Source organism: Vanacampus margaritifer, chromosome 8, assembly GCF_051991255.1.
Source record: "Vanacampus margaritifer isolate UIUO_Vmar chromosome 8, RoL_Vmar_1.0, whole genome shotgun sequence".
Classification (NCBI taxonomy): Eukaryota; Metazoa; Chordata; class Actinopteri; order Syngnathiformes; family Syngnathidae; genus Vanacampus; species Vanacampus margaritifer.
Window position 1 is genome coordinate 20,084,048 of NC_135439.1, and position 13,904 is coordinate 20,097,951.

General features: G+C 42.6%; 1 protein-coding gene across 2 annotated transcripts in view; it reads left to right on the top strand.

Moving 5' to 3' along the window:
- fgd5a (FYVE, RhoGEF and PH domain containing 5a) overlaps positions 1 to 13,904 on the top strand; it is a 43,960-nt gene that overhangs the window by 20,578 nt on the left and 9,478 nt on the right. For both annotated transcript variants that reach the window (XM_077574071.1, XM_077574072.1), the window contains exons 6-12: positions 976 to 1,127; positions 1,192 to 1,348; positions 9,859 to 9,949; positions 10,643 to 10,693; positions 10,830 to 10,888; positions 12,227 to 12,298; positions 12,409 to 12,477. In XM_077574071.1, coding sequence (XP_077430197.1) covers positions 976 to 1,127; positions 1,192 to 1,348; positions 9,859 to 9,949; positions 10,643 to 10,693; positions 10,830 to 10,888; positions 12,227 to 12,298; positions 12,409 to 12,477 — 651 coding nt within the window. The remainder of the gene's footprint in view (positions 1 to 975; positions 1,128 to 1,191; positions 1,349 to 9,858; positions 9,950 to 10,642; positions 10,694 to 10,829; positions 10,889 to 12,226; positions 12,299 to 12,408; positions 12,478 to 13,904) is intronic.

The following is a 13,904-nucleotide window of genomic DNA, read 5'->3' on the forward strand; positions in this document are numbered from 1 at the left end:
GGTAGATTCTACTGTCAGTGCAAAACAATACTGTGACACGGAGGCCATTATGCAACAACACCTGGTGGTATGTCTTCTGCAGACAGTTGCGCCTTTCCTGAATGCCTGGACAGAGCCCAAAGTGAAGGCAGGGCAGCAGGAAGGATGTTTAGGAAGACCCATTTTCCTTTCCTCCGCTATGCTTATTCTTTAGCATTCCCTGACACTAGCATTAGGTAGACAGTAAATTCTGTGGAGTAAATTTGACACTATTTAGCGTAAATTTGACCAAATAGACTAAGTTTTAGAGTAGGTTAATATTTACACTTGGAAGAGAGTAAAATAAAGAATTGGGGAAATAAATAAATAAATAAAAGTCACTCAAGGGTTGAGAAAAAAAACTCATGGCCTTCAGCTTGGGAGACTGCCACACCACCGCCTGAGCTATGCCCCTCCTAGTATTTGCTTATCTCCAAGAAGAGACCAAAAACATAATTTTTGGTCTTGGAGTTAGGAAGATGCCAGCTGACACGAGCGATATACTAAGACACAGCAGGATCTGCATGGCTCAGGGAGTAGATCGTCTGTCTCCCAAGCTGAAGGTCATGAGTTCATTCCTCAACCCTTGAGTGACTTTTATTTATTTTTTATTCTTTATTTTATTCTCTTCTGAATGTAACCTCTTATACTCTAAAACAGAGTCTATTTGGTCTCACTCCAAATAGAGTCAAATTTACTCTACAGAATTTACTGTGTAGCCCTGCACAGTTGAATGTAAATTCAGTATGAAAATGTTGATAATCACCAGTCAAACCTGAACACTGCTACTGTCAATGAAGATCTTGGGACAAATAGACTTTTTTTTTTTTCAGGTGTACCTAATAATTTGAAAAGTGGCTACACTTCTTTCCCCAGGCTCTCCCCCTTTCTTCTGTCCATCCTTCCAGCCTTTTCAAGTAATCTTTTTCGAATCAACTTCCTTTTTGTCTTGTGAAGGATTTCAGGCCAGCAGTGGCCGAGGCCGTGGCTGAGGACGGGAGTCCGCTTCTGGACGATCAGAGGCTGGAGGAGATATTGGGTGTTCTTCCTCAGGTCTTAACTCTACACAGCAACATCCTCGCTGAGCTGGAGGAGCGCATTGATCACTGGTACGCAGCACCATAAACACTTAATACTCGATATTTTAAGGAGATTCTAATGTTTCGTGTTTAGGGAGGAAGGCCAGAGAGTGGTGGATGTGATCTTGTCATATCGTGAGGACTTCAGATTGTTTGACACCTTCATCTCTGAGTATGATCGCAGCATGTCTTTACTGGAGGAGAGCTGTAAGGTCAATCCAGACTTTGCCAGCACTGTCAAGGAATTTGAGGTAAAATCTAAAAAATGTTGTGAATGAAACCATGAAGTCATATTCTGTTGCTCTTTGGTTAGACGATTATTTTCAGGGGTGCTCAAGTTCGGTCCTCGAGAGCCCCTATCCAGCCTGTTTTCCATGTTTCTCTCCACTAACACACCTGATTCATGATCAGGATCGTTCTGCAAAGCTTGCTATGTAATGCACTTTTTGTTGTTATTGTGATTTTTATTCTCTTCACTTTTTTGCTGAGAAACAACTCCCACATAATGCTTCCGATTTTCACCGTTCAAAGTTCAACTTGCTTAAAAAAATTCACATCCTCCGGGGTATTTATCGTCTTATTCCACATGACTTACAGTATTTGCACAATTTAACCTTAAATATCAACTGTTCTCCATTCATTTTCAATGGGACTGACATTGAACTTTCCACACCCACTTCCACACATACAACGGATCATCATTACCACTTCTCTGACACTGCTCAGTGGCGCACTTGGTAAATTGCATTGTGCAAAAAAAACCAAGAATCTGCGGGTTGAAATCCCACCTCTGACTGTACATTGCAAATTATGTTAAGTGATTATATGCTAACCAACTGACTGTCATAGTTCTACTTTTCCATCTAAATGAATGGAGGGTACTTTCAGATAACACATTTCCATATAACTTTCAACTTCAACAGTTTTCTTTTTATTAATTTATCTTTCAACTACAATTAATACTTTGTAATTTTCACAAAATTTATCTTGAATTATTTACTTCAAAAGCATTCAACTTAGCATACAGCTATTAGCATTCAGCTTTCAGCATTCCCATGCAATTTCTGCAGAAATTTCACTTATTCTAGTTTAAAATGCTGTACGTCATCCATTTTAAACCAAAAATCCTGTTTAGAGTCTTGGTCTCAGACCCCAACCCAGAACTTGTAATTATGAGGCAGATGCTCTAAACACTTTACTGTGCTTCTTAAAGCTCATTCATAATTTACATATTTGTAAAAGACACCTTGCTGTGATCCGTCTGTCTGCTATCTTCCTTTGCATTCATCCGACAGACTTGACCTTAAATTTCTTTCTCTTCTCTCTATGGGACTGACATTTCCTCTGTCTAGCTCACAGTTTCTATATCTAGTCAGCAATACTATTTTTTTTGTCCCTTATCTATCTCTTCATTCTTAAAGACTCGCACAATAAAGGTTTAGGTAAAAGGAGTAATCAGCTTGTCACTATTTTATAGCCCATTTTATTTTATATATTTTCCTAATTCACTTCTTCAGCACATTTGAAAGTAAATGTGCACACTGGTGTTAATGGAAACATGGACAGCATTTAATAAAAAAAGACAGGATATTAAGATAGCGAGAAAAGATAACCACATGCATCAGATTCTCATTTCCATGCAGCTGTGTGCTGGTCCACAGAATAGATTCACTGTTTGCATTCAGCTGTTCACATTACTACCTCCACGTACTTTGATTTACTCCATGTTTGTTGACAAAGTGCTTCTAAGTTTTTCTGGTTTGGGTAAGAAAGTGGACAAAGCACTAACTGTTTTCACTCATGAATATCTAACAGCAGCTGCCTCTTCCTGGAGAGAAAAAAACAAAACTTGTACCTCATTGATGCTAGCTAGACGATCTAATCTACATAAAAAGAAGGATGAAATAAACACTTCACGATCCTCAACACCTGGTCTATGTCAGCTGAGAACTTGTCTCTCGATAACCTCCATAAAAGTTGGGCCTAATGGGCCTTTTCATTTTTGCTTCATGAAGTTGAGTTACACTAATTGGCACCTGCAGTAAATGAAGTGATCCTCAGAGAAAGGTGAATGCATGAAAAGATATTGTCTTATCAAAGGGCGGTTTATTTTTATCGCTGTGAGAGATGATGTGTGGGGGGAAAGGGGGCTTACCCGGAGGGATGTTTCATAGCACACTTGCTAACACATATGCCCACTGTATATATAGTGTTAATTTCGTCAAACAAAAATAATTTTGTCAACACACATTTTTCACCGGACTAAAACTATACTAGACTAAAATCCTCATTAATAAACAATAACTGGGACTAAATCAGTGTGCATTTTCGTCAACTAATGAAGACGAGACGAAAATGCACTTCACTTAATAAAAACTTGACTAAAATGTATGGACATTTTCAGTTCATGAACAAAAATGAGACGAAAATGATATGATTTTGTAAAATCTTGTCTCTGCTAATCTGTCACTGTGACACTGTCATGTGACACACACCCTTTCAAATCTGCAGCTAGCGAGTAACACATGGGACAGACAGGAGGTGGATTCACGGTGTGAAAGGTTAAATAAAAGAAGTAAATTATCGTTATGACGTAACATTAATCCAACGGCTATAATGCTCCGTCCGTCCGTCCGTCTTCTTCCGCTTATCCGGGGTCGGGTCGCGGGGGCAGCAGCTTTAGCAGGGAAGCCCAGACTTCCCTCTCCCCAGCCACTTCAGCCAGCTCATCCGACAGGACCCCAAGGCGTTCCCAGGACAGCTGAGAGACATAGTCTCTCCAGCGTGTCCTGGGTCATCCCCGGGGCCTCCTGCCGGTAGGACATGCCCAGAACACCTCCCCAGGGAGGCGTCCAGGAGGCATCCGAACCAGATGCCCGAGCCACCTCAACTGGTTCCTCTCAACGTGGAGGAGCAGCGACTCGACGCTGAGTCCCTCTCGGATGACCGAGCTTCTCACCCTATCTCTAAGGGAGAGCCCGGCTACCCTGCGGAGGAAACTCATTTCGGCCGCTTGTATCCGGGATCTTGTTCTTTCGGTCACGACCCACAGCTCGTGACCATAGGTGAGGGTAGGAACGTAGATCGATCGGTAAATCGAGAGCTTTGCCTTTCGGCTCAGCTCCTTCTTCACCACAACGGACCGATACAGCGTCCGCATCACTGCAGACGCTGCACCGATCCGCCTGTCGATCTCCCGCTCTAACCTACCCTCACTCGTGAACAAGACCCCAAGATACTTGAACTCCTCCACTTGGGGCAGGACCTCCTCCCCGACCCGGAGAGGGCACTCCACCCTTTTCCGACTGAGGACCATGGTCTCGGATTTGGAGGTGCTGATCCTCATCCCAACCGCTTCTCACTCGGCTGCGAACCGCTCCAGTGAGAGCTGGAGGTCACGGCTTGAAGAAGCCAACAGCACCACATCATCTGCAAAAAGCAGAGATGCAATGCTGAGGTCACCAAACCGGACCCCCTCAACGCCTCGGCTACGCCTAGAAATTCTGTCCATAAAAGTTATGAACAGAATCGGTGACAAAGGGCAACCTTGGCGGAGTCCAACCCTCACCGGAAACAAATTCGACTTACTGCCGGCAATGCGGACCAGACTCTGACATCGGTCGTACAGGGACCGAATGGCCCGTATCAGGGGGCTCGGTAACCCATACTCCCGAAGCACCCCCCACAGAACTCCCCGAGGTACACGGTCAAACGCCTTCTCCAAGTCCACAAAGCACATGTGGACTGGTTGGGCGAATTCCCACGCATCCTCGAGGATCCTGCTGAGGGTGTAGAGCTGGTCCACTGTTCCACGGCTGGGACGAAAACCACACTGCTCCTCCTGGATCCGAGATTCGACCTCCCGACGGACCCTCCTCTCCAGCACCCCTGAATAGACCTTACCTGGGAGGCTGAGGAGTGTGATCCCTCTAAAGTTGGAACACACCCTCCGGTCCCCCTTCTTAAAAAGGGGAACCACCACCCCGGTCTGCCAATCCAGAGGCACCGTCCCCGATGTCCACGCGATGCTGCAGAGACGTGTCAACCACGACAGCCCCACAACATCCAGAGCCTTCAGGAACTCCGGGCGGATCTCATCCACCCCCGAGGCCCTGCCATCGAGAAGCTTTCCAACCACCTCGGCGACTTCGACCCCAGAGATAGGGGAGCCCACTTCAGAGTCCCCAGACCCTGCTTCCTCAAAGGAAGGCGTGTTGGTGGAATTGAGGAGGTCTTCAAAGTACTCTCCCCACCGGTTCACGACGTCCCGAGTCGAGGTCAACAGCACTCCGTCTCCACTATACACAGTGTTAACGGTGCACTGCTTTCCTCTCCTGAGACGCCGGATGGTGGACCAGAATGTCCTCGAAGCCGTCCGGAAGTCGTTTTCCATGGCCTCACCGAACTCCTCCCATGCCCGAGTTTTTGCCTCAGCGACCGCCAAAGCCGCATTCCGCTTGGCCAGCCGGTACCCGTCAGCAGCCTCCGGAGTCCCACAGGCCAAAAAGGCCCGATAGGACTCCTTCTTCAGCTTGACGGCATCCCTTACCGCTGGTGTCCACCAGCGGGTTCGAGGATTGCCGCCACGACAGGCACCAACCACCTTACGGCCACAGCTCCGATCGGCCGCCTCAACAATTGAAGCGCGGAACATGGTCCACTCGGACTCAATGTCCCCCGCCTCCCCCGGGACAATGGAGAAGCTCTGCCGGAGATGGGCGTTGAAACTCTTTCTGACAGGGGATTCTGCCAGACGTTCCCAGCAGACCCTCACAGTACGTTTGGGCCTGCCTGGTCGGACCGGCATCTTACCCCGCCATCGGAGCCAACACACCACCAGGTGGTGATCAGTTGACAGCTCCGCCCCTCTCTTAACCCGAGTGTCCAACACATACGGCCGCAAGTCCGATGACACGACTACAAAGTCGATCATCGAACTACGGCCTAGGGTGTCCTGGTGCCAGGTGCACATATGGACACTCTTGTGCTTGAACATGGTGTTCGTTATGGACAGTCCGTGGTGAGCACAGAAGTCCAATAACAAAACACCACTCGGGTTTCGATCGGGGGGGCCATTCCTCCCAATCACGCCCCTCCAGGTCTCACTGTCATTACCCACGTGAGCGTTGAAGTCCCCCAGTAGAACGAGGGAGTCTCCAGGGGGTGCGCTCTCCAGCACACCCTCCAAGGACTCCAGAAAGGGTGGGTACTCTGAGCTGCTGTTCGGTGCATAAGCACAAACAACAGTCATGACCCGTCCCCCCACCCGAAGGCGGAGGGAGGCTACCCTCTCATTCACCGGGGTAAACCCCAACGTACAGGCGGCTAGCTGGGGGGCAATGAGTATGCCCACACCTGCTCTGCGCCTCTCACCGTGGGCAACTCCAGAGTGGAAGAGGGTCCAGCCCCTCTCGAGAGGATTGGTACCAGAACCCAAGCCGTGTGTGGAGGTGAGTCCGACTATATCTAGTCGGAACTTCTCAGCCTCGCACACCAGTTCGAGCTCCTTCCCTGTCAGAGAGGTGACATTCCATGTCCCCAGAGCTAGCTTCAGTAGCCGGGGGTCAGACCGCCAAGGCCCCCGCCTTTGGCTGCCACCCAACTCACTGCGCACCCGACCCCTTTGGCCCCTTCCACCGGTGGTTAGCCCATGGGAAGGGGGACCCACGTTGCCTTTTCGGGCTGTGCCCGGCCAGTCCCCATGGGTATAGGCCCGGCCACCAGACGCTCGCCTTCGAGCCCCACCTCCAGGCCTAGCTCCAGAGGGGGGCCCCGGTGACCCGCGTCCGGGCAAGGGAAACGAAAATCCAAGGTTTGTACTCGTCATTGGGGTCGTTTGAGCCATGCTTTGTCTGGTCCCTCACCTAGGACCTGTTTGCCTTGGGTGGCCCTACCAGGGGCATGAAGCCCCGGACAACATAGCTCCCAGGCTCATTGGGACACGCAAACCCCTCCACCACGATAAGGTGATGACTCACGGAGGGGATAATGCTCCAACAATAATGTTAATCCGACTGTGGGCTAATTTAATAGCTCGTAGCATGGAGCCATAGTAGCAACTTATTGATATACTGTAATTGTGTGTCAAGTTGTTTTCATCAAAAAGATGAGAGATGAGTTTTAACATAATCTACTGACCCCAAGAAATATGGGGGTTAAAAGATTATCCTGAATAAAATTACATTAAAATATTGACAGTTTTTGTTGACTAAAACTAGACGAATAAAATTGTTTTCTTGGACTAAAATAAAGACTAAAATGCTAGATTTATAGTTGACTAAAAATGAACTAAATAAAAACGGGATGAGGTTGATTATGTTAAAAATTAACAAGCGGTATTAAAACTGGACTAAAACTGAAATAAAAAAAAACACTGACTGCATATTGCATTTTCCCTCACTGTATGTTAGCCGTTGGATTTTTGTGCGTCCTCCTGCATGCTGTGGCCATTTTGTTTTGTGGAAGAAAGTGATGGATGCTGTGTTGTGTCAGAGCATCGTCTTGGGACTAGTGTGCAGAGCGTGACCCTTCCGTAATGAGGGTGAAGGAGCGCCGAGGGAACGCAAGGAGGATTGTATGGGTCACTGGATTCACTAGACCTACCACAGACATTCAATAATCAATTTGCTGAATATTGTCATTTTCATCCATTGCAACGTTTGTGACAATTAAAAGTGTTCATTATTGCACCACTTTTGATCTACTTAGCAAACTCTCAACATTGATGTTGTTCTTTGTGGTAAGGCAAAACCCCAGGAATAGAAGTGCTGGCAATTTCACTGTGGATGTGGTGACAGTGATGAAGTAGCCCGAGACCCTGATCAGATCAGAGTTAGCCCTTACAGGATTAAAGCCTCCCCTCGACAGCTTGCTCCTTGTTTGCCACACCATCTATAAACATTGGCCGCCACGGGCCCGCGCAATTGTAATGGATTTCGTGAAGATGCTTTTATGAATCTATTTTTAGATGACAACGCGAGGGAGTTCACCAAGTTTGTGCAAAGCCCATCTGTTTTGACATGTGCACGAAGGTCAAGGTGGCAAAAGAGAGCATTGCAGCAGGTGGAGTGAATCCCTTGCCAGTCAATGTAGCTGGGCAATGAGGCGGATAGAAAGTAATTAGAGGCGCAGACTCCTTTACAACTCCCCAATTAGATCAGTTTTGTGTGTGCAGACAGCAAATCAGCTGGCCGTGAAAGAGGCTGAAAGGTGTGCTTGTTTGCGCGGGTGTCTGCGTGTCTGCATCGCAGCGTGAAGCATCGCTCTTCTTCTTCTCCGGCTCGCTAGCCCAAACAAGCCAAACGCTAATTATCATCTCTGGCACGCATCAGCGGATCACTTCCTCTGAAGAAGTGTCAATTGGATGACAATTTACATGCAACACTTGAGGAGAGCAGATGCTTCGTGGAAAGTGGGTTAACTATTCTGTTTTCTGATTCCCAAGCGCAATTTTTGTACTCCCAATGTGGTGGTCGGGAAACAAGGAGAGAAAAAAGCAAAGATAGAAAATGAGACTTTTTTTTTTTTTGCACAAAATAATCATGCCTATGTGTGTGCGTGTGCATGTGTTTCTACCCTTCAGGGTGTAAATACCTGTCAGAGACAATTAGACTGATTGATTTTCCAATACTCCCTCGATTGTGTGCTTTTTCTGCACCCTTTCTCCTGCAAATGACTCATCAGAGGAAAAAGAAAGGGATCCCCCCCAGGTTTTTTGTCTCCCGTTAAGACGTGAAGGTCACCTTAGCCAAGGCAATTGCCTCAGTCACTTCTGACCTTGCGTTGTGTTACACTGGTAAGGTTAACATTCATGCTTTTGTGTGAGTGTGTGGGGGGGGTTCAAGTATTTTATTTGATTTGATTTTTTACACAAATTTATAAAACTTATAGGCCGCTTTAATCTTTGTCGTGTTTACCTTTTTTGACAACAGGCATTTGTCACAAAATTAACCCCTTCAGACCAACAGATGGTTGTAGTGGACATGACCTATTTGCGTGTCTAAACCAATAAAACGCATAATTTGGATGATGTCAACACTTCCGGTTCATGATTGGATCTTAACTAACCAATCACAATCGCAAGTTGATTTGCATAATGTTCATGTTAAAAATGTTGCATATAAGCTTGCTAAGTTTACAACACGTTACAGGCATATTATCCTGGCGTTCACTATAACTACACCCCCCCTAAAAAAATCCATCTTGTCCTTAACAACAACAACAAAATGTAAAGAAAAAAATAAAATTTGCCCAACGGAAAAATTGTGGGTTTGAAGGGGCTACACAGTAAATAGACAGATTTTAACAATGATAATAATTAGAATTCCATTTTTGTATCAGTGAGGTAGGTTCCTAATTTTGGGAAGAGTGCATAAAATATTGTATTTGCCATTTTATGTAAAGGCTTTAGCATGTTAAGTCTCCTGTTTAAGCAATTTATTTTATGCTTGTATTAGAATAAATAAATACACTGAACTATAGACTTTATTTACTGTGCTTTCAGTCCCTTGAGGGTATTTGTTGTGGTACATGGCACACAGAAGCAGACCACACACATGCAAGAGAGATGTGACAGTGATGTGGTGTATGATTGGGGCCTGTGCCTCTGAGTTGAGACAGCTGTCAATGTATCATATTTTTGTATTCTTATATTTTCCCTAAAAGGCTGGTTTATGTTTTTTGTTAGGGGTATGAATCAACATCGGCAATAAATAACATGCTAATGTTTTTTTGGGGTCTTTTTAAAAAATGTATCTTACAGAGGAAAAGTCCAGAAGATGCCGAAGTCCCATTGAAACACCAGCTGCTGCAGGTCATAGTGAGAGTACTGCAATATCGCATGCTTCTTACAGGTAATGTACGTAACATATTACACTCACAGAAATATTTCAAGCCTAATTTAGAATTTGTGTATTTTTTTACATAACAAATTACCATTTAGATAATTTTAACACAAACCTACCAAATAAAACTTAAATGATACATATTCATTTGTCTAATAGTCTATTTATTTATGTATTTAGTATAATTAAAGAATAATTATAATTTTTTTATTATTACATTTTTGGGATGTCTGCATTCAGTTTCATCGCCAAAACATAAACATTAAAAAAAAATTAAAAAGTGTTTTTTACATAGCAGTATATATATTGTGTATAAGTAACCTGATTATTATTTATTTCACACTAAATTATTAATTTGGGGTAATTATGGTATATATATTATTTTATTATTATTATTATTATTATATTATTTTTATATTATTATATTAATATTAAATACATAACCTGAGGCTTATGCATTTCAAATAAATAGGCTTTATTAGACAAATAAATATGTATTGTTTAAAAAACAATAAAAAATTAAATGGGAATTTGTCATGTAAAAAATGCTTAAATTTTAAATTAGGCTTGAAATATTCTGTGAGTGTAGCAGCAAGCTTAAAGTTTATAACCAAGGCACGTTGAACACAAGTTTCAAAGAGATGCACTGTATACAAATCATAATTGTTATGTCTTGGACTTTCTGTTTGACTACATCCACAGATTACCTAAACAACCTCTCACCTGATTCGAAAGAATATGAGGACACACAAGGTAAACCTGTTGTGTTAAGACAAACTTTTATGCATGACGCCGTTTCTCAAGATGTGACACTCACAAGGCTTACTTTTTGAGATGCATCATAGATGAATTCCGTCGCATCGCTATTTCTTTTCTGTTTGTGTTACAGCTGCCTTGGTGATTGTGTCAGAGGTGGCGGACCAGGCTAATGATAATCTGAAACAGGGGGTAAGATCAATTTGAAAGCAACAGATGTGTTAGCCTATAGAACCCCATAGATCCCTAAAGTCTGTAGTCGTACTGTTCAGAGAGGAAATCTGTCCTCTTAGGAGAGTGAAGGTTTTTTTTTTTAAAGCAAAACATAATTTTAACTCATTCCCTGCCATTGACGGTTATAGACGTCAAATATTCATTTGAACTACTACTATTAGTTTAACATTTTTTTTTCCATTTTTGTTAACAATAGTATGAAAACCTAGAATTTTTTATTGTACATTTAGAACAGATATAAAATTTGGGATTAATCGTGGGTTAACTCGTGAAGTCATGCAATTAATTACGATTCAAAATTTTAACAGCCTGACGCTCCTAATTTTTAATAATCTTTTCTTTTCTTTAATAGCGTCAGGCGATTACAATTTTTTATCGTAATTAATCGCATGACTTCACGAGTTAACTCACGATTAATCCAAATGTTATATCTGTTCTAAATGTACAACAAAAAAATTCTAGGTTTTCATACTCGTGTTAACAAAAGTGGAAAAAACATGTTAAACTAATAGAAATAGTTCAAATTAATTTTTGACGTCAATAGCCGTCAATGGCAGTGAATGAGTTAAGAAACAGAATACAGTGTTCCCACACTTTTCTCTCTGATATCCTTCCTTCACTTTCCCGCATCAAATTACAACTTCTCCTCATGAGATATATTTTCATAGTTTTTGTGTGTGTGTTTTTCAGTGTGGCCACAGTCCTTAACTTTTCACCAAAAAAAGAAACATATGTGAAGAATTATAGTTGTTAGATTCAAGCACCACATCAAATTTAGCTAATTTTGCAGTATGGCTTTGTTTTGTATCATTGAAAAAGTCGTATTTTTATTTACATTCTTTATGTATTTATTCATAAGCAAGGAGAGTAAAGATTTCTACGGTTCTTCTGTGCCGGGAAGGAGAAGTTGCTTTCTCCATGTTGAGCTCATGCAAAGGTCTCAGGTGCATCTTTACAAAGATGAGCTTTGTTAAAGTGGAAAAGATTTACAACCTCCATCAACAATGAGCTTTTTATAGCGATCATTCCAAATCCTCCCCCTGTTGTGTCTCGCTGGCTTCTCACTGTCAAGATGGCCGTGTTCCTCGCCTCCTCTGTTTATCAAACTGCACATTCACTCACACACACACACAGGCCGCCAGACAGTGTAAACACAGGCTCCCTCTATCACTGTACCCCCCTTTTCATTCTCCCCTATCACATCCCTTTCATTCACAAACAAACAAGAGCAGTTTCATTCTATTTCTCCTCCTTGGATAGTCACACAGCATGTCTTTGCTCACTCCAATATCCCAGGAGAACTTGCTGCGCATGGTCCACATAGAATACAGCGTGAAAGGCAAGAGGGACATCCTGAAGGCCGGCAGGGTGAGCAAACCGACTGCACAGCTGCGGCAGCCGGGCATGTTCACCACCAGAATCCAAAAGCTTTTGAAAATCTTGTGTGTCTAATGTGGTAACAATAATTCTGTTGGCAGATGTTTGTCAAAGAGGGAACACTCATGAAGGTCTCCAGGAAAAGCAGACAGCCCAGACACCTTTTTCTGGTAACTCTTCTCTAACTCTGTCACATGAAAAGAGCTCAAAGCTTGTGTTGAACTTTTGCTTATGCTACCCTGCAATTTATCTAAATACAAAGGTTAATCAATTATCTTAGATCTTTGCCAAACCTTAATAAAAAGCTGAAGTCCCCGCCTGGTTTTAGCACGCTAATTAACTCATTCACTGCCATTGACGGCTATAGACGTCAAAAATTCATTTTCATTAGTTTAACATTTTTTCCCACTTTTGTTAACAAGAGTATGAAAACCTAGTGTGTTCTTTTTTTTATGTATTAGAGCAGATCTAACATGTGTGATTAATCGTGAGTTAACTAGTGAAGTCATGCGATTAATTACGATTAAAAATAGTACTCGCCTGACGCCCCAAGTTTTAATAATCTTTTAATTAAAAAAAAATTTTTTTTAAAAGATTATTAAAAAAATTAGGGGCATCAGGCGATTAAAATTCATAATCGTAATTATTCGCATGACTTCACAAATTTTATATCTGTTCTAAATGTACAAAAAAAATCTAGGTTTTCATACTCTTCAAATGGAAAAAACTAAACTAATAGCAATAGTTCAAATGAATTTTTGACGTCTATAGCTGTCAATGGCAGTGAATGATTTAACACCTCATCTCAATTGTGTAAAGAGAAAATTTGTAGTTTTATCGAGAGCTACAGTGTGTGCGTGACTATTTCCTGACAGCGTGCAATGCATCTTTGGGTGTCGGTTGCTTGGCAACTACACATAGAAGCTTTTAACAATATGCAGTGTGATAATTAGTGAGATTTAGTGGTGCTGTGATCAGGCCAAGCACGGCTGGCTGTTTTCCTCACTTCTGATTCAAGTTATTGTTGTGGGAAATGAGGTTAACATTACAACATAAATATTGAACACATCTCTCAAAAGTTGGCATTATTTCATCCAATTCTTGGGCAAAATGCCAGTTGTGTTTTGCTCCAGAACCTGCATTCCCATCCCAAATTGTTGACATTGGGTGTCAGGTGATTAATTTTTTTTCTTTTTTCTCTTTTTTTTAATAAAAGATTATTTAAAATTTAGGAGCGTCAGGCGAGTACTATTTTTAATCGTAATTAATCGCATGACAAATGTTATATCTGTTCTAAATGTACAAAAAAAAATCTAGGTTTTCATACTCTTGTTAACAAAAGTGGAAAAAAATGTAAAACTAATAGAACTTGTTCAAATGAATTTATGACGTCTATAGGCGTCAATGGCAATGAATGAGTTAAAAGCTGCGTGCAAGAAGTGCGCTAATAGTCTTTGACAAGGTGGAAGAAGACACTGATTTGCTTGCGTAAATCTGACATGTAAAGTATACTCAACAAAAATATAAATGCAACACTTTATGTTTATATGGATGTAAAGTTGACCTGGGAGGTCACAGATTTGTAGGTCATACGTGC